This window comes from Corapipo altera, unplaced genomic scaffold, assembly GCF_003945725.1.
Source record: "Corapipo altera isolate COAL_440 unplaced genomic scaffold, ASM394572v1 68, whole genome shotgun sequence".
NCBI classification, from domain to species: Eukaryota; Metazoa; Chordata; class Aves; order Passeriformes; family Pipridae; genus Corapipo; species Corapipo altera.
In genome coordinates this window covers 5,906,873-5,928,531 of record NW_020884919.1, presented here as the reverse complement: position 1 = coordinate 5,928,531, position 21,659 = coordinate 5,906,873, and the positions used below count along the sequence as shown (strand labels likewise).

General features: G+C 41.9%; 1 protein-coding gene across 4 annotated transcripts in view; it reads left to right on the top strand.

The window, feature by feature from the left end:
• The window catches only part of THSD7B (thrombospondin type 1 domain containing 7B), a 308,502-nt gene extending 289,009 nt beyond the window's left edge, over nt 1–19,493 (top strand). For all 4 annotated transcript variants that reach the window (XM_027656313.1, XM_027656314.1, XM_027656315.1 and 1 more), the window contains 8 exons: nt 4,587–4,732; nt 9,824–9,983; nt 10,324–10,497; nt 10,576–10,671; nt 11,738–11,820; nt 12,798–12,990; nt 16,532–16,619; nt 18,344–19,493. In XM_027656313.1, the coding sequence (XP_027512114.1) occupies nt 4,587–4,732; nt 9,824–9,983; nt 10,324–10,497; nt 10,576–10,671; nt 11,738–11,820; nt 12,798–12,990; nt 16,532–16,619; nt 18,344–18,425 (1,022 nt within the window). In that variant the 3' untranslated portion in view covers nt 18,426–19,493. The remainder of the gene's footprint in view (nt 1–4,586; nt 4,733–9,823; nt 9,984–10,323; nt 10,498–10,575; nt 10,672–11,737; nt 11,821–12,797; nt 12,991–16,531; nt 16,620–18,343) is intronic.
• Nucleotides 19,494–21,659: the final 2,166 nt, after the last annotated feature.

Here is a 21,659-nt window from a genome sequence, read left to right as displayed (position 1 = left end):
AAGTTATTCCAGCACATGGTTTATTTTCCTGCATCCTCAGTCCTAATTTGGCTTTTGCTGCAGCAGCCCTAAGGTGTGGAGCTACCCTGATATCAAACATCCATGGTGGATGGACCTTGGCACCAGTCCTGTGGCCATGGCCCTTGTGTGGTTCCAGCAGCACAAACACCATCATTTCAGCTTCCTCAGCGAGTTCCAGTTGGTTATAAATACTACTTGATGATGGCATTAACAGAGAAGACATTAATTATGCACTTATCTGTACGTGGTGCTTCACACATGAATACAGTGAGAGTTTCCTACCGAAAAGTTCATGGACAGCGACACCTTTGAAGTCATCATGAGCTTCTCACAGGCATTTATGTGAATAGGATGGAGCCTCAAATTCGACAGGAAAAAACAAAGGATGACAATAAATGAGCTGTGGGAATTAGCTGTAGTAAACACTCATACTGCTTCCCTTTGCCAGTAAGTAATTGCCCACTCTTTGGTACAGCTGAAATAAAGGTCTTAGATGCTTGGTATTCAGAAATAATTCACAGCAAGTTGAACACACCATTATTGGATCTACTCACAACAATATGTTGCTTTTCTGTGTTTTCTTGGAGAGTGTGTGAAGGGCCTGCAGAAGCACCATCAAGGACTTCAAAGAGAAACATAATTTAAATATGATTCAGATCAAAATGTAATGTTGCTGGATTTGCGTTTTCATGTGTTTTTTTTAATGTAGCATTGTTGCTAACTGTTTTATTCTGTTCATCTCTTCCAGTAACAGTTTGCTGTGATATATTTTAATGGATGACCTCTTTCTCTTGTGCAGGTTTTATTTTGTGGAATAGTGCATTTAAACATGAAGTGGTGCTGCTGTGCATGTGGCACTGACATGTAGTACAGTTCTGGTACACAGCAGCCAAAGGCGAATATATTGATTTTTATAAATGATGATGAGTAAAGTAGATCTCTCTTTCCTGCCTGCGCTGAGCCTACGGAGATGTGTAATGGATATTTGCCTGTTGCAGCTGTAGTTCTGGGCAGCATCTGTTCAGGATGCTGGCTAGGGCTTTAGGCTGACATTGGGTTATATGTAAGGGTCCCTCATATCAGCTGCTGTACTGCTATGAAAAGATGTATAGTACTGCCTTAATGGATGAGGCTTTCATGGCCTGAATCAAAGTTACTTGGAAGGATGTTTGGTAAAGCTAATCCCCAGCAAATTGAATTTCCTTTGTTAAGGCAAATAAATACATGAGGATACTGAATTTTTCTATGTAAACGTTTTCCAGTCCCATATGGTTTCTCCCAGGTTCTCTAACGGGAGGGCTGGATTTATAAAACCCCCTAAACCTGTGCTTTTCCTCTTGCAAAGCCGACTTTATCAGATGAATTGTGGGATTTACCTGAGTTACTCTGAGGCACATTGCTGTGCCTTGCTCAGTCCTCAGAGCCCAGAAGAGACATAGCGGGTTGCAGAGATGTGCATCCCAGCACCAGACTGACCTGTGGGACAGAAACGAGGGGGAACAACAATGTGCACAACTGAAAGATTTGGTGGTTATATTCTTCCCTCGTTCATCACCAGTTTGGTAAAACATTTGTGGTGTTGCCTTCTGAAGAAGAACTTTTTGTGATGCTTTCTTGCTTGCTACTCAAACTTGGCAGGGTCCAGTCTGACAGTGGTGGGAAATGCTGCTGGAAGAGGGGCCACCAAGAGCTCTCCCTGATCTGTGGATGCTCCACAGGAGGCCCTGGAGGGACTGGCAGTGGGAAGTGGATGAAAAGCCCTGTTTATTACCTTGTGACTGGACCTAACCGGACCTCCAGGGTTTATTTAAGTAACTTGATCCCCAGTCTGTTCCCAGAGTTTCTTGGTAGAGCTGTGTTTTATGTGCTCTGCCCACAGTGATCGAACTGGTTACAACATGTTAGTCGTTTTGACTGGGGTGAACTGTAGCAGGAATTTTAATCAGCTTGGTTTCAGCCATGACACATCACTTTGTGGGGATAAAAGCAAGGAATGGCAAGATTATTTGGGGGTAAAAAAATCTCATTATTCTGATCTGAAAATATAATCCTATGTTTCTGAGACGAAATTCTGGCTGCTGACACAAAACAGAATTTTAAGAGACCAGCATCAATAAGACCAGCCTCTTTCAAAATTCAGCAAATGAAGAAATACTAATTTTCAATTTTCAGCCCACTTTCTGTCTTAATTTTTGTATCATTTAATACTACAGAGCAGAGGAATCAGAGATGTGGCCAACACATTGGGAAATTAAAGAAAAATTCACTGGGAAATTAAAGCCACAACTAAGATTGCTTCAACTTGCAGTGTTTGTATGGGGAGAAAATTAATTTCAGATGCAGTAAGATTCTCTTCTGCATAGGCAGCAAAAGATAAGGTATTTAAAAAGAAAAACCAGGGAGTTTTTCTGCTACTTGAGTGGTAATCGAGCACCTAGATACTGTTTGTGGAGTGGAAAAAGAAATCAGAGCTTTAAGAAACTCACTGCAGTCATTGTGCAAAGAAAGGCTTCAATGAAATGTCTTTCTTCAGTGATTTATTCACAGTGCAAAAAGAAAGTGATAGACTAAATGAGTCAAGCCCCAGCTGACCATTGGGGCTATAGTGAAGTTTCAATAGTTTGGTTAACCAACTGCAAGAAACCAAAATAGAAATAAATACAGAAAGGCTGTTAATTCCTCTTAAAAGGAAAATAGTGTTCTCTATTGAATGATCTTCCCATTTACATTTTGCTAGAAACATGTTAAACAGAGTGTACGAAAGGAAATTATTTTGTTAATTAAAATAGCTTGATGAATGCTTCAGACTTTCAAGTCCCTCCTAAGGAAATTGGATCTTTTAATCTTAGGAGGCCTCCTTTTCCATAGCTCCATGTGGGAAGGTGGTGCCTGGTGGGGCTGCAAAGCTGCCTGGCCGGAGGAGCTGCATGTCCCAGGGTGTCCCCAGAACCCCACAGCCATGGGCTGCCCACCATTCCCAAAGAGCCTTTTTTCCATGGCTCACCGGTCCTCAGCATTCAGCATTAGGAAGAATTTGGCAAATTTGGTGTCTGGCTGGAGGAGAAGGAACAGCTAATTTTGGCCTGTTGGGCCAGGGAGGCTTGCTGTGAGATTCATCAACAGCAGGCTGGGATGTTTCTCTTCCCTTGCTCTGACTCCCCAGTGAACTGCAGGAGTTTCTTTCCTTTTCTCTCAGCTGGTAGAATTTTTTCTACCTTCTAATGTATCTGATTCCATGACAGCTGAATGCACAGTCATGTGGATAAGAGCTTTTATCATCAATTCTGTTACAAACTCCCCAGGTCTAGGGAATTAGAATTGGAAAAGGAAGAAGTCTTAAAATTGGTTTAAATGGGCTTAAAAATGGAATTCAATGGGTCAAAGCAAGGGAATAGCATTGTAAAGGTAAGATAGCTTGCTAAGGTATCTCATCAGTACCTTTTTCAGGTGTGTCTGCTTTTCATTTTTATTTACTAAAATGTTTTGGAAACCCTGCTCTTTAGGTGGTGCTGATGACAGTTATTAGAGATGTGCCTTACACCTGCAATATTTTTAATTAAAAAGGATGTGCATAAATAGCTGGGAGAAGGATCTGGCTGGATATTGCAGCCTCCCCGTTTTGCAGGGTGTTTGCTCCCCCTACACTCCCCTCTGCTCACAAAAGCAGCTGAAGGGCTCTGATCCCAATGGGAGAGCTCCACCACAACACCTTATCTCTTCCTTTTCTCTGGGTTAGCAATTACCACGCGCTTCTGCCTTGTTGTCTGTGTCTGCCCTTAATGCCCAGACCTTTTAGTTTTTGACTCAAATCCACACATATTGAAAGACAAGGCAGAAATTTTATGTCCAGCACAACCTTCTGCATTCTATTGCATAAGGGCTTTTTCTTTTCCACTTTTCTTTTTAATTGGAGCCAGAATTCTAATTGAAACATTTTGAGTGAAAACATTCCTGGACATAAATGGACAGCAAAGGAGACAGAAATGGAATTGCTGTAACTTTAATGAATATATTCAGTTTTATTAGTTCAAAAGTAGTAACATAATTGCTTTTTCCATTCAGTGGCTGAAGAAGTTTTCACCAATAATAAATAGGATTTTAATGGAAATGGTAGAAGTGGTTATGGATGGTAATAGCCACTACAGTGTTTGCAGTTTTCAAATTAGGTCCACATAATTGCTCATAAAAAGAAAATTTCATTTGTTAAAAATCTCTGGAAACATATTGAATACGTGGTGGTAGAAATGCTGCTGCCATAGGAATTATTTTCTTGTCATATTTAATAATCAGGATTTAGTCAAGTATTTAAATGTGCTGCATAAACAAATGCTGTATTTGGAAAACATACAAAACCGTGTTTTAAAAAGTGTGCTTGAAAATATCAGTGGCTGCATTACTTAGACTTAGCAATCGCAACCATATTATCCAGTCTTCCCAATTAATTGCTTTTTGAGCAGATTTTAGTGGTGGGAAATGAGCTCGCAATGCTGATAAATTACAAAAGCTGTCTCTCTCTCTCTCCCTCTGTCTGTCCTTCGCCGTGTGTGTGCTCTCCCCTCGCCTAGGCCAGATGGTGCGTGGGCGCTCCGTGGTCCTGCGGGCAGCGGGCGAGGGCCGGCCCTGCCCGGAGCAGCTCACCCAGCACAGGAGCTGCCCGGTGAAGCCCTGCTACAGCTGGCTCCTGGGGCCGTGGTCTCCCTGCAGAGTCCAGGTATGGCTTTCCCTAGTGCCCCCCGAGGGCTGCAGGGGCTCCCTGTGCCTGGGGTTGACCACAAAACCCATCATGACATTGCGGGATTAGTTGGGGCTGCTGTTCACTGTCTCTGTGGCTGGTGAAGGTGCTGATAAGATCCACAGGGAAGCAGGGGAAGTTCAGGAGTGGTAAGTCTCTGCACCTCATCTTCCAGCCATCAGCAGCCCTTCATAGATAGCAATATGGGTTCAAGTACCATAAGCTTATAGAACTATTAAAAGGGGTTTATGGAGTGAATGTGTTTGAGTGGGCATAGATATGATGACCTATAATTTAATTGTATAAAACAACTCTAAAAAGAAAATAGATGCACTAGATATCAAGAGAGCTTAGCCTTTTTATCTTTTTTATTTCCTTTTTTTTAAAAGTACTGTATAGAAGGTCTTCCCCCACCAGGTCTCTGGTACAGTAGTGCAAGTTCTTTTATGAGGGGCTGGTTTCTACTTTTTCCTTACCCTGGCTATCTTTTTAATGATCTAAAAATGTCTGGATTCAGTTCTGATGTGCCGTTCCTACACTTGGCACCTCTGCACAGCACTGGAGCCATCATTTTTTCACTGTCAGTGACTTGCATCAGGCTTGAATTGACTTTTCCTTCCCCTCTGTGCTTTTTCTTCTCTCTTTATCTGTTAGATCACATTTCCAGTATTAAAACATATTAGTCGGTAACCCAGTTTAAGCAGAGGTGAATCTTTCACAGTGAGGTTTATCAGGCTGCTTAAATCTGGTTTTGCTGAAATGGAGGTGAGAGAAGTGTGGTTGAGTGGAAAAGTGCCCTGTCTGGTCCCAGGGGACAGGACCTGTGCCAGATCTGTGGCTGCTTCTCCACATTATACCGTGTAAGAGATTGAGGCCAATAATGCACATAAAGACACACATACCTTGTGTTTTCTGCTCTGCCCCCTCCCACACTGCCAATGCCTTGAATACCTATGTGGTTTCTAAGTGTGGTAGACAGACATGTAGTGAATATGTGAGTGGCACAATAGATGCCCAGAATTTTATCACGTTTTCACGCATGAAATCTGGAGCATGACAGTCTTTGCACAGTCCAAGATCAGAGAAACAGAAATATATTTGTATTTTCTATAATCAACTCATTGCAACTAGTGATATGAATATGGTCCTTGTATATGCTGAATTCAGTATTTATTTATGTATAACATAAATAGAACAAAATGTTAGTATCATCTGATAGCTAGTGTAAGCAAATCCTGTTAAACATCAGGGAACAGACCTTCAGCCATAGGAGCTAACATAGCTGATAAAAGAATTAGTAGGGAAGCTGAATTAACACCCTGGCTCACTCCAGATAAATAACACATTGTGCAGATTAAAAGTGAGCTCATCCAGAATCCAGCTAAATTTCAGCTCAGAGCAAATAATCACAGCCTCTCCTAACCCAGATATCATCCCCGCATTCAGTGAGATAGAGCCTGCTTCTCTCCTTAAATTACCACTGCGTAGCTTCTCTACCCTTTACTTTGTTTTGGAGGGGAGCCATTCTATTCATGTTCACTCTCTCTTTAATGAGGTGCTTAGGAATTAAATGTAGTTCACAAATACTGGGTGATTTATTCCTGTGCTTTACTGGAAAAGAAGCTTAAGCCTGCGTTCTAAAGAAAGCTTTTAGAAGTCCTGTTGTCAAGGATGCTTTGTGAAATAAGGTAAATGCATCCTATGGTAAGACCAAAATGCATAGTGTGAAAGTGTCTTCCTGTAATAAATAGAAACGGGACAACTAATTATAAGGCCAAAATATTTTTTCCTTGTATTATGAGATAACTGAGACTGCATTTCCTAGTTGTAGAAGGACTGTTTGATGTTCAATTGACTTCATGTGAATAATTAGAAGTGTTTGCATGTTTAGGAATAGAGCCTGCTATATGTGTTCTGTGTTGTTGATTGTCACAGTGTGGAAATCAGTGCGCTGGTCTCCAAGTAATTACACATGTCCCAGCCACACCTGCTGGTGGCATGGGGCATTTCTGCTGGGTTCAGAGGGACGCACAATTTGGGAACTGGTCAATACAACCAGTCTTAAAGGGTTACAGGACATTAGTCATTATCCTCCTAGAGCTGAAATGGTTTACCCTGATTAGCTTAAAAAACAATTTTAACAGTGGCTGACACTGTTGATCATTTTTTCCATTAAAGGGATGTAAGTGAAGTAGCTTAGGCATTATCAAACACCACCTGGCTGACATTCCTAAGGAGACTAAAAACCTTTCCTTTCTAATGTGTTTTAAAAGCACTCCTTTAAATGTGATCACGCAATGTTCCCTCATTAGAGAAGACTTTTACCTGATTAAATGCTTATCAACCTGTGAAAGCATTTGCCCAATCAGCTCTTTACCTAAAATAATTGTGAACACATGAACCCCAGCAAAAGCCAAAAAGGGAAAACTTTTCTTAAAGGCACATCTGGGCAAAGCATCTATTGGGGCTGTTATCCCCTGTCTTATTAGTGTGTTATATGTGGGTGATGTGGGAGGTTTGTGGAGATGCTGCCTTACATTAGTGTGTTGCTGAATTCCAGAGATACCTGGCTGTCAAACACAGTCCTAGTGTAAACCTTTTCCTTACTTTGCCAGTGGTGGTTGGTTCAAGGAGAGTACGAGGTGGAGGCTCCATGCAGGTGCTGGTGGAGGGGCACATATGTCCTGGCTTTATTTAGGGAACCCAGGATGGGTTCTGCATCCTCTGTAGGGTCAGCATAGAAATATTTGCAGCCAAATGAGAGAAATCCCCCCTGGAAAGCAAATTCTAATGTATTTCCTGCAAAGAGATCATAACTCAAGAGGCAAATCCTGGTTCTAGGCAAACCTCAGAGGATCACACCTTCCAAGAAAGAGCATTTACAATACAGATTTGTTCTCCTGTGTTTTAAATATCTGATGGTTTCCTTGGCAGTTCTCTGATTAGCAGCTATTCCCTGCATCCTCAGTGTGCCATTGCTGCCGTGAACTTCCTCTGGCTCCACTATTAATTATCCTCTATTAATTAGAACTTCAGATGTATAATTTTGGGGACATGAATAATTTTGAAGATGATAAGGAAGTTAAGGCAGTGCTCCTGCATTGCTTAAGACCTTTCCAAATATACCAAAAAGGATCTCCTACTGTAAGTGACAGGGTCACATTTTATCTTTTAAGTGTGTTCAGTTAAGGTCTTGAAAGAAAGCAAGCAAATGGAAACCACTGTTAAAAAGTAAACCTTGATCTTTGGGATTGTTTGAGAGTTCATAGTTTATATTTATTTTTTATTCTAAATATTGAAATATGAATGTAGTTCCAATATTGCGTGATATAAAAATGAAGAGTGTTGCATGTGGACTTTTATGAGAGACTGTTTTACTGAAAAAAATATTGTTTTGATCTATTTATATCTCAGTATTCTTATTACTAGTTATATATTGATATGTACATAAATATATATTGTTTATAGAAGAAGAAGAAGAATATTTTTGAAAACTTCTTTGGTCCTCTCCAGTCATTTAGTCAGTCTTTGAGCCACTTTGAACTGGAAATGCTGCAGTTTGATTAGTGCCCATTTCCCCCAAGAATTTTCTTCCATCGTCTTCTGTTTCCACTAGCCATTTCTAAGCACTCTAGCTCAATTGACAGCTGCATGAGTTATTCACACACCATTAATCTCAGACCACAACAGAGGCTTCAGTGGTGAAACAGTAATTTAGAACAGTAAGTTACATCCTGACTAAAGTGAAACATGGTGTTAAAAACTTGGAATCTGGCTGCATGTAGTAAATCTACTTTAATCTCTAAAATGCTTTTGATTAGCAACTTCTCTAAATCCAGCTAGTTATGCTCCTATTTCCATTTCATTGTGGGTCTGCAACAGAAGGGATGGAGAGAGTGAAAAGCAGCCAGGTGTGTGCAGGAGAGCCATTCTTGAGATTCCTGCTATTGAATCTGCTGCTGGGTGAATGCACTCGGTAGGAGCCATTCTGTTCTGCAGATTAAGTCCATTATTTAAAGAGAATCCACTGCCAAGAAATCCAAAGGAGCACATCCCTCAGTTGTATAAAAGCAATGTTTCTTCCTTCTTCCTGAGTTTTGTTTACTGAATTTTGTAAAGTGCCATTTCCTCAAGGCTTCAGGTGCACATTCTTAAGGCATCACGCAGGTTTAAGGCATCCACCTCAACAGCATTGGAGCTCTGTTTATCAGATGAGAAGGAAACAGTTCCAGCCTCTAGAAATAGCCTCAGCACTTCAGCTCTTGCAGCATCCTCAGCCCTTGACCATGGCTTTAGCCAAACAGTATTGATTTTGCAGTAAAGGAAGTCATCTTCAGCAAGTAGTTTGGTATATGACTAAATGTTTCAGAACTGGGCTTGATGAGCATGGAGTGGCTCAGATGGAGCCTCCTTTTGCTTGTTCAAATGGGGTTTAGTGCTGACAGGTGATGACTGGCTTGGGTTGATGTCCTGTTGGAGTGTGTGACTCAAGTTGGGGATCTCGTGTCTGCTCCAGAAGTGGTCGCTCCCTTTAGAACATTACACTGCCAGCTTAATGCACAGTAACCCTGGTAGCCCAGTTAACTGTCCTGGAGGATTTTTGTTGTTGCAGGGTTTAAACCACGTAAGTGCTCTTCTTGATCTGCATCATCAAAGGAGGGTAGAGGAAATGTCCCTTCCTTATGGGCAGGTTCTGCTCTTGGCTTCTTTAGAGAAGCTGAAAATTTTTGTGTTCGTGTAACTGTGCATTAATTAAGAATCAGGAAATTCACTAGCTTGAGTAGAAGGCATGAAGGGCTGACCCCAAAGATGGTATTAATCCTTTATGGTACCCACCTCTTCCCCAGCTTGGGTTACATTTCCCGCACTTTTCTGTCTGGCTCTGCCCCTGCCTCTGAGCTTCTGTAGAGATGTGTACAGAGATTTGCATAACTATTGCAGGGGATACTGTTGACATCCAAAGGCCAACTTTGTATCTTTGAACACTTTTTAGTTGGAATCAAGTGTGTTTCTTTTGTCATCTGCTAATGTCAGTGTTGTGTACCTCTGTTCCCTTTTATCATTTTATAGGGTGGACAGTGTGGAGATGGATTGCAAGTCCGCAACCTCACATGTGTAGTGCATGATGCATCTGTTTCTGCTACATCCAAACCAGTAGAAAATGCATTATGTGGTGAGCTGCCATCGAAAGACAGTGTGCTGCAGTTACCCTGCTCTGTGCCTTGCCCAGGTAAAGTCTTTGGGAAGTCATGGTGCATTCCTGCCTGTGATAGCTGTCTGAGGTGGATATGCTCCTGTAGCTCCGAGTGCTGTCAGCTGTTGTAGTAAGAATTTGTGCTTCAGCAGATCAGGTAAATGCTCACTCTGCTGTTTCTAGACCACCTGAAAAAGACTTCCTTTGTTTTTTGAGAAAATAAGATTCCCCGTGAAGCAGAAAATCCGAATATTGCATACCTCTGGATGACATACCTGGGATATTTCACTGCTAAAGCGGTTGTATGCTTAGGTTGTCCTTGTCCTTCAAGGCTGATTCTTTTTGCAAACCTGTGATTTATTCTTTCAATGTTCAGGTGACTGCCACCTGACAGAGTGGTCAGAGTGGAGCTCCTGTGAGCTCACCTGCATCAATGGCAGGAGCTTTGAGACAACGGGGCGCCAGTCTCGATCCCGGGCGCTCATCGTTCAGTCTCCGGAGAACCGGGAGAACTGCGCCGGGCAAGAGATGGAAACTCGGCCTTGCTCAGGTAGCTTGGCTTCCTCCCTCTCAAGAGTTTATTCTGGATTAGTTGCAAGGTAAAGACTAACTGATGTTGATATTGCAGGAGGGAAGTGTTATGACTACCTGTGGAAAACCAGCCTTTGGCAAGACAACGTTCGCACAGTGTGGTGTCAGCGCTCGGATGGAATGAACGTCACAGGTATCTCCCCAAATTGCCTCGCACGATTATGAATGAAATGTCTCCATCCAGACTTCTCTTTTTCTGCATCTGTTGCTCAGAGGGAGTTGGACATCCTTCCTCACTCTTCCAGAATTTCAGTTTAGATTTGTGTGTAGCAAAGACAGATGGGAGCTTACCAGCCTTGCTGTCAGATCAACATCACGCATATATTACATGGGAGTATTTGGGCTAGTTATCCTTACTGTTGGGCTGCTCACAAGAAGAAATAAGTGTGCACATCCTAGAGGGCTGCCTGGGCTGACTTGCACAACCCTCAGTGAAACCTTCCTGTGAAGAGTAGAAGAGAACATTGCACGTGTGGTAGAGACCCCACCTTCTGTACCTCTTCTTCCTTTCAACATGCAGGAGTCTCAAATCACTCAAACTGTGAGGTTCCTGCTATCACCATGACCTACAAATTCTGCCTGTGCAGGATGAAAAGGGAAATTCATCAGAACTTTGAAGCTCTACGAGAGATTGACAAAGACAGTAGGCTTGCATATCCACAGGGTCTCTTTCAATATGCACGGGGTGAATGAGGAGAGAGTAGAAACGAAAATGCAGATGTTTTTATCTAGTTCTATTTATGATGACTGGTTAAGATAATAACAAAAATCTTATGTGCAAAGGTTGCCAAGTATTTAAGAACTCATTAACATATTTTTGTTCCTATAGAAGCACAGGCTTCCCTGAGTGAGGATGGGCAAAGGCGTTATGTGGATTATGTCTTCTTATGTAGATAAGACAGTAATGAGGACACAGAAGATCTGCATCTAATTCCCCATTCTTTCCCTAACTTCCTATGTGGCCCATGGCAAATTGCTTATATCTCTATATCACTGTTCTCCATTAACAAGATGGGTATTATAATAATTCCCTGCCCTGTTAAGGCAAATTAATTAATACAATGCCTACAGATATTATGCTAATGTGCATAATAGACTAGTATTTAACTATATAAAATAAGTAAGCAAGCACTTCTCACACTGTGGCGATCCAAGTCAAAGAACATGCCCTTGAAGGCACTCAGTATTTTCTTTTCCAGGAGGGTGTCCTCTTCGGACGAAACCCGCGGAAGTTCGGCACTGCAACCCAGCGTGTAGAAAACCCTTCTCCTACTGCACACAGGTAATTACTTGCTGCAGATTATGGTTAGGAAATTAGCGCTGCAAAATCTAATCAATTAGCATCTGGATCCTAAATGCATTCCAGGACCCAGAAAATAGTTTAGTGTGTCCGTGGTACCACCTCGAGGAAGTTGTGGGAATTTCATCCTGAAAGGAAACCATAAACCGGCACAAACGAGTGATGGAGTGTTTATGTGGTGTTACAGGTTTGGGTTTGTTCTGTGGAGGGGTTTGGGGACTTGGTTTAATTTTATTGGTTAAAATTTCATTGAATGCTATTATACTCTCCCATAGAAAATGGACTGTTTAAAACTTCTGTAAAAGAGGAGATAAAAGAGTCAATCACCTGTTTGGATCATAACCAAGTGTATGTATCAAGACTCTCAGACAGACATTATAAAGTAATTAGCAAAGAAAAATAATACAAAGAAGCTGTTTTAAAGTAGAATTCCATAAAATGGAGTATCTATTTAGCAAACCACAGACTTCTAAAAAAGCTCTTGACCAAACTGCTTAGGCTGATCCAGGACAGTGAATATTTGGCCACAAGAAAGCTTCATTTTAGATAGCCCCATGAAATACTCGAGTGGAGATACAGGAGGAGGGTTTGGGTCTGAAGGGGGATTGTTTCTGGTTCGTCTCTTCTAATGCCCAGCAGGGTCAGTGGGAAAATTGTTACTGACGAGAGCAGTTTGCCACAGATTCCTGTTATTCAGCCTGTTGTGATGAAAATGTTTGTATGTTAGGCTTCTCCATAATTACAGACTATTTTTCAACCAATTCCCCAAATATGTTTGGCTTTTTTGAACTGAAATGGGTTTGCAGGCACCAGTTCCTGGGTGGTTTGGTTTGGTTGGTGGTGGTGAAGTTGCACGTGGGGGTTATACCTTGCAGTTTCTTCGTGATTTCCCTACAAGTGTGCACTGTTCTGTGAGGGGGCACTGTCTGGTTTAATGCTGAATTCCCTTTTATCTCCAGAGAGGAGTCTGCGGTTGTGAGCGAGGATATACAGAAGTAATGAGATCAAATGGTTTCCTGGATTACTGCGTGAAGGTACCAGGTTTAGAAGATAAGAAAGCCGATGTTAAGACCATTGCTGGAAAAAATAAACCTGTCAACTCAAAAATGCATGACATTTTCAAAGGATGGTCTATTCAACCTTTTAATCCAGGTGAAAAACTTAAATATGAATGGAATAAATTGTCTTTAAAATGTTACTGTAGAAGAAAGGTACAAGCTTTGTAGATCATAACATCAGAGATTGTGTCTGGGAGCTGCAGAGCAGCCTCCCAGTTTCCGACTGGTGTGCTGTCTTTCATGCCTTTGTGCCTACACAGAGGAATCACAATCTCTTATGTTGAGAGATAGCAAAGACAGAATGAGGCAATAATGTTTTGCAAAAGTATACTCATATGTGATTTGGGGGGATGCTTAGAACTATTATCTGATGATGTTTCTAGAAGGTAATATGTTTGGACTAGGAAAGATATTGATCACCAACGCTTGAGAAGATTCAGAGCAAAAAGCGCTTAAGATTTCATTAAACAAAGCATTGGTTGTTTCTTGTTGTATTTCAAAATTATATGAAAAGAACAGGCTAAAAAGTGTAGAGCTTAGAGTTTAAATGTTAAAGTTGTGGGATTAAAAACACCCCAAAAAAACAGGCAAGCTGCTGTGCCCAAGCAACTCATCGCAGGTGGATCTTTGACATCCACAGCATAAAATCCTTCCCAGATGGAACAGTGTGCCAGACTGGTCCACAGGACTAGTGCTGTAGTAATAGCTGATTCCCATTTTGACTGTTGTTTTGAAGATGAATTAATCCAAAATAAATTTCTGAAATGCAAACAGGGATTTAAAATGGGAAACAAACTTGTGAGGTGCATCAGGTTTTACAGAAACACATTTGTTCTCCTCGTCTTCTAAAATACTGGCAGTGCAGTCTTCCCCCTCTCCTGGTACCTGACACTGCATTTTTTTGCAATTAGTTTCTAATGAACACAAGACTTTGGAAAACATGTAACAAAACGTTGTGTTAGGGGGATTCAGGGAGCCATAATTCTGTCTGATATATGTGATCACACTTTGAATGTTACATTTACATATTTGATCTGCATACAGTAGTTAACCTTTGTGTTGACAATCTCTGGGCTCAGAGAGCTCAGTCCAAAGCCTTCTAAAGTTGTCTGGTTTTTGATCAAGCCCTTCATCCAGAAGCCCACGCAGTTCAGCATCAGTTTGAGTCACAGGTTTGGGGTTAATTGCCATTTTTCAGCATCCCTGGCCTTCTGTAGGCTGTCTTACTTGGGTGTCATCTCTTTGGCTGGTGCCTTTATGGGGTTAGAAAAAGAGAGGGAGGTGTAGGTGGATGCTGCAGTCCTGTTTTTAAATCAGCATTTGAGTCTGCAGCCCTGAAAGCTTCTGTTAGGCTTGACCTCAGTGCAGCATCTGGGAGCCAACTCTCCCCCTGGGACTGTAACAGAAATAGGGACTAGGGAGCTTTTACAGAACACAGTGTTACTTAATTTTAGGCCAGAAATGTTATAGAGCCAATATAGAGGAAAGGAATAAAGGTGCTCCATGTGTGTTAAATGTATCACCAACCCCATGGCATACTGCAGTTAACTCTTCAGTCTGTGTGTGCTCTTCAGACCCCAGCTCAAGGCTGGTGCTCTTCAAATCACTCCCCTTTGTCTAACTTCATGACAAAATATGTAATTACTTGCCTTAAAGAGGCTCTCAGGCTCCCTGGTCTGGGGGTTTGCAATAGTTAGTGCTGGCTCCGCCAGGAAACTGCTGTTGCCTACGAGTTCTGCTCTTGATAGCAGGTCTGTGGTGAATGCTCCCTGTATGGACGGCATTTTCCACCCTGCAGCAGCACAGTCCCTGACATTTGTGTATGTCTAAGGGCTTCTAGCTGTCAGTGAAAGCACATGTGCCTTTCTCCAGGTAATTTGTGATTTCCCTTCCCGTTTACAGTGTGGAACACAAATTTTATTATGATTTAATGAGGCTGATGTTTTTGTTCTTCTAAATGCTCTGCAGGAGTGCACAGAACTGATTTCAAATCAGGCTGTGTTTTTCCTCTCTTTACCACACTCCGGGAGGCCAGAGTTCAGGTACAGAAACTTTTTTTCAAGTAGAGAGGCAATTTAATAGCATTGCTTAAATTGTCAGATGACATGGTCCAATGCCTTTCTGTTGGGGATGTAGAGCAGAGCTGCCTTCATAGCAGACATGCTGTGATGCCTTCCTGTGGCTGTGACAGTCCCTTTGCAGGACTGCTAAATGTTTCTTGGCCTTCTCCAGTTGAGAGGGCAACCAATTTCATACCTAGACTTCAGGAAAAAAACCAAACAAACCAACCCAAACCTGACAAACAGAACTCTTCTCACGTGGGAGATAGTCTGCGAGTGTTTCAAGGAGAAGAGAAAATGTCCGAGAAGTACTCAGCCTTTCCACAAGGCCTGGAAGAAAAATGAGAAAGAATGGGATCTGATTAAATGTGTTTCCCTTTGAAAAAAATCGTGATTCAAACATAAAATGTAAACCAGGCTCAGTGATTGTCCCTCTCACTTGACTGAGTTTGAAATGGCCTCTGTCAAACCGTGTCTGTAGGCATGGCACAGGTTCCTGTTCCTGCCTCCAGTGTGTATTTGCAGCTCTGTTGATGTGAATCAGCTCAGACTGCTGCTGCATGGAAACATACCAAACCTTCTCCCCTCAAGGAAAGCTGTACAGGCAGAACAGAGTGAGAAACAGAAATGTCAGTCTTTGAACAATTGTTATTATTAATGCAAAGCTTGTCATTAAGGACCTGTGCAGATAAAGTGTTCTGAGACAAGGGAATGTTTCAACAGACTCCAGCCCACGTGTGCATGGAGGGGTTCCTCCAGGGATCCCTGGTCATTGCATCCAAACAGCTCAATCAAGAGCCTTACCTTGTCTTAAAGCCAGTTATGTCTCCTGCTTCTGTGGCCCAGCCAGAAAGCTCTTTCACAACTTTATCCGTCTTACTGTTACAAAGTCTATTCTTGTTTTTATTCTAAGCTGAATTTATTCCCATTTTTTGCCCAAGTGTTTTCCAGCTCAAAGCAGCTTGTCCACTTGTGCTCACTGGTGTTTACCCCAATTGACCCCGGAGTATTTATGGAGAACAATCTCACCCCTTCTCAACCTTCTTTTCTTTGGGCTAAACACATGAGATGTTACCTCTGTCTGTCTGGGTCAGCTCAGCGTTGAATTGCCTCTGCCAGAGCAGCCACTGGGTCTCTGAAGTGAATGTACCCCAATTATCCTGTGTCCCTGCTCCTTTCTGTGGGCAGGAGCCTGCCTGGGTTGTGTTTCTGTGCTGCACCATAAGCCCAGGCTGCCTGTAATGAGCTATGGGAGCTCAGCCAGAGCAGGGTTAGGAAGTAACATTGCTTTGGAAAACTGGGATGAAGAGCTCAGTTTCAGTTTTCATTGAGGAAAATCTACAGTCCTTACTAAAGTTAGCATTTTGTCTTTAACATGGTTGATTTTTACAGAAATATCCTTTGCTATCAAAAATACGGGGTTTATGGGTTGTTCCCAGCCAGTCCTTGTTGCATTTCCCATCAATGATGCTACTGATTTCTCTTTAATTAATCTCTTGAATTTTTATGTATTTTAGAATTATTTTTTTAATTCTCCCCTTTTATCCCTCTGTCCTTTTTCCTCATCTTCAACAGATGGTAAACTGAAGATGTGGGTGTATGGAGTATCAGCTGGTGGGTTCTTCATCATAGTTTTCCTGATTTTTACATCCTATCTGATGTGGTAAGTATGTCCTTAAATAAAAGCTAGTTTGCTTTTACTTAAACAATCCAAAATATATCACAACACTCTGTGTTGCAGAGATTTAACCCTCGAGCCTTTAGGAAAGGATGGAGATTGGATTACCTAAATGCCTTCATTTGGCCCCTATCTCAGATTTGGAGTAAACAGTTACTCCAAACTGTAACTGTTAATAGGCATTATTGTGAAGAAGTTTGGTGGTCATGCAGGGAAAGAATTCTTTTTGGTTATCAGTAGGACCTTTTATTTATTCAGACTTCTGCTGGGATTAGAAAGGGGTTTTATTGTATTATTTAAAAAAAGATAAAGTAAAACTGAAGAAAGGCAAGGAGAATGATTGGATCGAGGAGCTGGCTTCTGCTCAAGGAAGGACTAAATAGAATAGGGGCATTCAGTTGGAAAATGATGTTTGATGTGGGAATACAATAGAGATCTATGAAATCATGAATGTGGGAGAAAAGGGTGCTAGGGAATTTTTATTTCCCACAATAAAAGAAGTAGGAGGCATCTGATGAAATGTTCGTTTAAAATAAACAAAAGATATTATTTTTCACACAGTGCATTATTACCTTGTGAGCTTACTGCTGCTGGGGACTGTGCATGCCAGGAAGATAAATGGATTTGGAGATGGCATAACAGTTCATGGGAGATTGGGTCTCCTGGTGTTAATTGTGGTTTTCTGGATGTACGCTCCAGCTGAGGAAATCCCTAAATATGTTTTTGCAGTGAATGTGTCGGGTGGAAACATGTCCTGTGTCTAAAGCTGCTGTTGCCAGCCACTGTTAAAGACAGGGTACTGGGTCCTGATCTACACCAGTGTGTCACTGGTGCTGGGCTTTACTGGGAGGGGGGTTGTCTGCCCTCCTCCAGCGCAACCGTCGCACCAGGCAGGGGTGATGGGCCTGACTTGGCAGAGCTTGTGTTGCACTCCCTGGTCTGAATATTTGGAAAGTCAGTGCCCGGGGATTTGGCCTGAACTTACAAACATTAGTGGTGCAAGCTGGCCTAACCCCTGTCAGATCAGGGCAGGCAACGAGAGAGTCACAACCGTGGCTTGACAGCATCATTGCCCTCTTTCATCCAACACCAGTTTATTCCCCCTCATTTTTCTATTCTTTCTCTCAGTCTCTCTCTTTGGTTAGAAGCTCTAATAACCGTGTTTGGATGCTGCTTAGGACTTGCAGCTCCTTTATTTTCCAAGCCATGTAGCTCCATTTCTCCGTGGCTTCACACTGGGGGATACAGAGGATTTTTTAAATAAAATTACACACTTCTCCATCACTTGAAGGCTGGTGAGGAAATGTATTTCTCAATAATAATTATTGTTGCTTCAATACCATGCCAAAGAAAAATGAGAATGTCCTACTCCTAGACAGCTTGTGTTCCAATTTTTCTGCGAGGTGTTTCTTGTTTTGTCAGCTGTGAGAAGAGACGGGAAACAAATGTGCTTTATTTCCTCTGCAGATGAGGAGCACAGTTGGCTGCCCGTTTTTGGCAGGTTGTGTGACAGTACCACACACGTGAGAGCACACGAGGGGGGCCATGTGGTCTGTGCTAGAAGTAGTCACTGTACAACAGCATCACCCAGTTATAAAATTAAATAGCCAGTGTGGGATGTTGATTTTTTTATGGAAGTTTGGGGTTTGATGATTTTTCTGAGCTTATTACAGTTAATGATTTTGTCTTCTGAAATGCTTTTCTTGCAGCAAAAAAACGAAGCAGCATCAAAGCCCTCCTCCACAGCAGAAGCCTCTAACCTTGGCCTACGATGGAGACATTGACATGTAACATGTAAAAGAAATCCAAATCTAGACATCAACTGCCTTAACTGCTTTCTTTTTTGGAACTCTCCGACTTCTCAGTTTTTTGAGGAATCTCCTGATGTGTAATATACTGGGCAGAACAGAAGTATTGCAAGCTTAAAAATTTGCTATTTCTTTATTTAAAAAAAAAAAAAAAGTTAAAACTTGGATCCTGTGAAGCTTTTCTGAAAAGACCAGAAAATACAGCTCTTCCTGTTGAGCAATGGGAATAAAAAAAATAAGAAGAGAGAATCTACAGGCATCAAAAGGAATTAGCTAAAAAAAAAAAAAAAAAGGCATGACAATCCCAAGGAAAATGTGACATTTACTGTAAATGACAAGTTTGACACAGCATCATTATGCACTATATTAGTGCAGGGTTCTTTATTCTTCACATACTTCAACAATGAGTTTTCTAGTGTTTACATTTCGTTCAAAGACTTTAAAACCAGATCATGTATTTTGAGAAATGCAAGGAAGAATGAGTTGAAGTGTCTGAAGTTATCAGGTTTTTTAAAGTTTCTTCCTTCTTATCCTGTTTTCTAGTCTGGAATATGATTTTGCTTCATTTCCACCTACAGGACAGAATAAGGATTGTTATGAAAAAGCATAGGTGGTTTCTTAACCAAGAATATTTTTTAAAGAGTTGAGTAGATAGGTGTTTTAATGAATGGCTAGAGGATTTGATTGTTTAAAAAGTATTTTAAATTATATTAAACCATGTAGATACATTATGGCCAGTTTAAATTGTTATTCAGTTTAATTAATACAAACTCTGCTTTTGTATTTAAATTTTCTTATCTGAAATATTTATAAATTCCTTTTTTTGAATTTAATTACCTGACCTCATTTAATATACATCAAACACAAATGCAGTTTGTAGAAGGTCTTGCTTTTTTAAATGTTTCAGAACCACTGAGAAGTTACATGTCATAAAATTCTGGGAACATTTGAAGAGGGTAAGTGTTTATAATAGTGTGTGTTGCAAGTAAGAAAGTGCCATCTTGTGGTATTGACTTGTATTTATAAGCAAATAAAATGCTAAAGAGAGTGAGAAAATTGCTTCTGGTATGTTGCATTAAATGTGTGTAAACAACATGTGTTATTAGTCCTTTACTGTGTCTGAGATTGGAGTTGGATTCCAAACTTTTCTGACATATTTTGTGCTGCAGTGATTAGTGAAAAAGAGAGTATAGACAAGTGCAAGTTGGGAGAATAATTGTGGGTCTGGAGAATGGTTATTCTTAACTCAATGCTGCTGCTTATTACAATAATGAGAAGAGAAAAAAAGAATTGTTTACAGCCCAGCACCTGTGTGGTCCATTCCAATCTGCAACTACCTGGATCATCACAAGAGGTGGGTATAACTGGGGCAGAAGGCATTGCTCATGTTGTTATGTTGCTATGCGCAGCCTTTGTAACGTGATTTGAATATTACAGTTTTATGGAAAAAATGATGGAATTGTAGATAGGTTTCCTGCCCCAGGTCACGATCCCACCCACCCAGCACTGCTCCCTTAGCATTAAATTGAGGTGTTAGTGTATCACCAAAGCAGGGTCAGGAATGTGCTTTTCTCTTCCCTCATTAGAAAGAAAGGCTGAAAGAATTGCAAGGGGAAATTTTCTCACTTGTTTCTGGCCCTGGAGATGCTCTGCTGGCCCTGGTTCCCACCTTAGAGCTGTAACTGTTTATGGTATAAAAAGCAGGATCTAGTGTTTCCCAGTAACATTGGGGCCCTAAATCTTTTTTTAATGGTGCCCTGTACTGAACTGCTGACTAACATGTACAGAGTAAGAGTTGCAAGGGGAATAATGATCTAGTGCTATTAGGAAGAACACTGACAGATCTTAATATATTTTGTCTGTGGGATACAATGTGAGGAGAATGGTGCTCTTTGAATAATGAAGGAATAAACTCAATTAAGCATGCTGTTCAACAAGGCATTGGAGTGGGAAAGTTGGTGTTAAAAATAGCAAAACAACAGCTGCAACATGTGGTCATTGCCCTCAGCATCAGGGTAAATTACAGTCCAAACTGTGATGAGGAGAAGGCTCCAGGGAGACCATAGAGCACCTACCAGTGCCTGAGAGGGCTACAGGAGAGCTGGAGAGGGACTTTTGATAAGGGCATGGAGAGATAGGACAAGGGGGAATGGCTTCAGACTCACAAAGGGCAGGGTTACATTAGATATTAGGAAGAAATTGGGGTGGTAAGGCACTGGCCCAGGTTGCCCAAAAAAGTCGCGGATGACCCATCCTTGAAAGTCTTCAAGGCCAGGTTGGATGGGCCTTGGAGCAACCTGGTCTAGTGGAAGGTGTCTCTGCTCTTGGCAGGGGATTGGAATAAGATGACACTTGAGGTCCCTTTGGACCCAAACCATTCCATGACTCGATGATTCTACATCCGGTGCAGGAGACGTCAGCTCTGTGGTCAACTGCTCTGGGGAGGCAAGGAGCTCCAGGTGCAACACTGCAAAACGTATGTTCATATTGATGGATCTGGGGATGTGTTTCAGTTTGGTGCCCTTCACCACTCTCTGTCCCCACCTGTGCACCTTCTGGTCAAAGGGACTGTCCACGGTTCCCAGTGGGACTGGGCACTGCGGGTGGAGCCACAGGCTGTGCAGGGCAGTGGTGCCGGGGGCTGAGCGACACTCAATGTCTGCTGCAGAGCTGTTGCAGTTCAGCAATGCCCTCTAGGGAATGAGTCCACCTGTTTGACTTTGTAAAATGAAAAGGAGGAGCAGGGGAGGCTCGTGAGGCTGCTGCTGGCTGGGTGCTGTCTGCTGGCGCAGACATGAACCCGTGTCCGCTCCTCGTCCAGCTTGGACAGCACGATGATTCAAATGTCACGACATAATTGCATGGATTTGGGATTGAATTAAGCTGTGAAATTGAACAGAGGAGCTGGTGGCCTGCAGAGTCCATGAGGCTGAGGATGCAGCATAGTGCAAAACCAGGAATCAGTTGTTTAGACAGATACCAAGGTTATTGCTGTTTGTAAGAGCCCTGGATATCCTGCTGCATGGAGATGCCCAGCCTCCTGTGAGAGCACTGGAGTCAATTCCTGCCTTTCATTGTCCAAAGTGAGCCATGATATGGAAAAAGGGTTACTCCCAATTCTTGCCTGTTTGGTATTTCTAAACTTTTTGCTGAAGTAGCTGGTGCTGGTGCTGTCCCCTGCTGAAGACAGGACAGAGATCTTGGTCCCGTTCAGGAA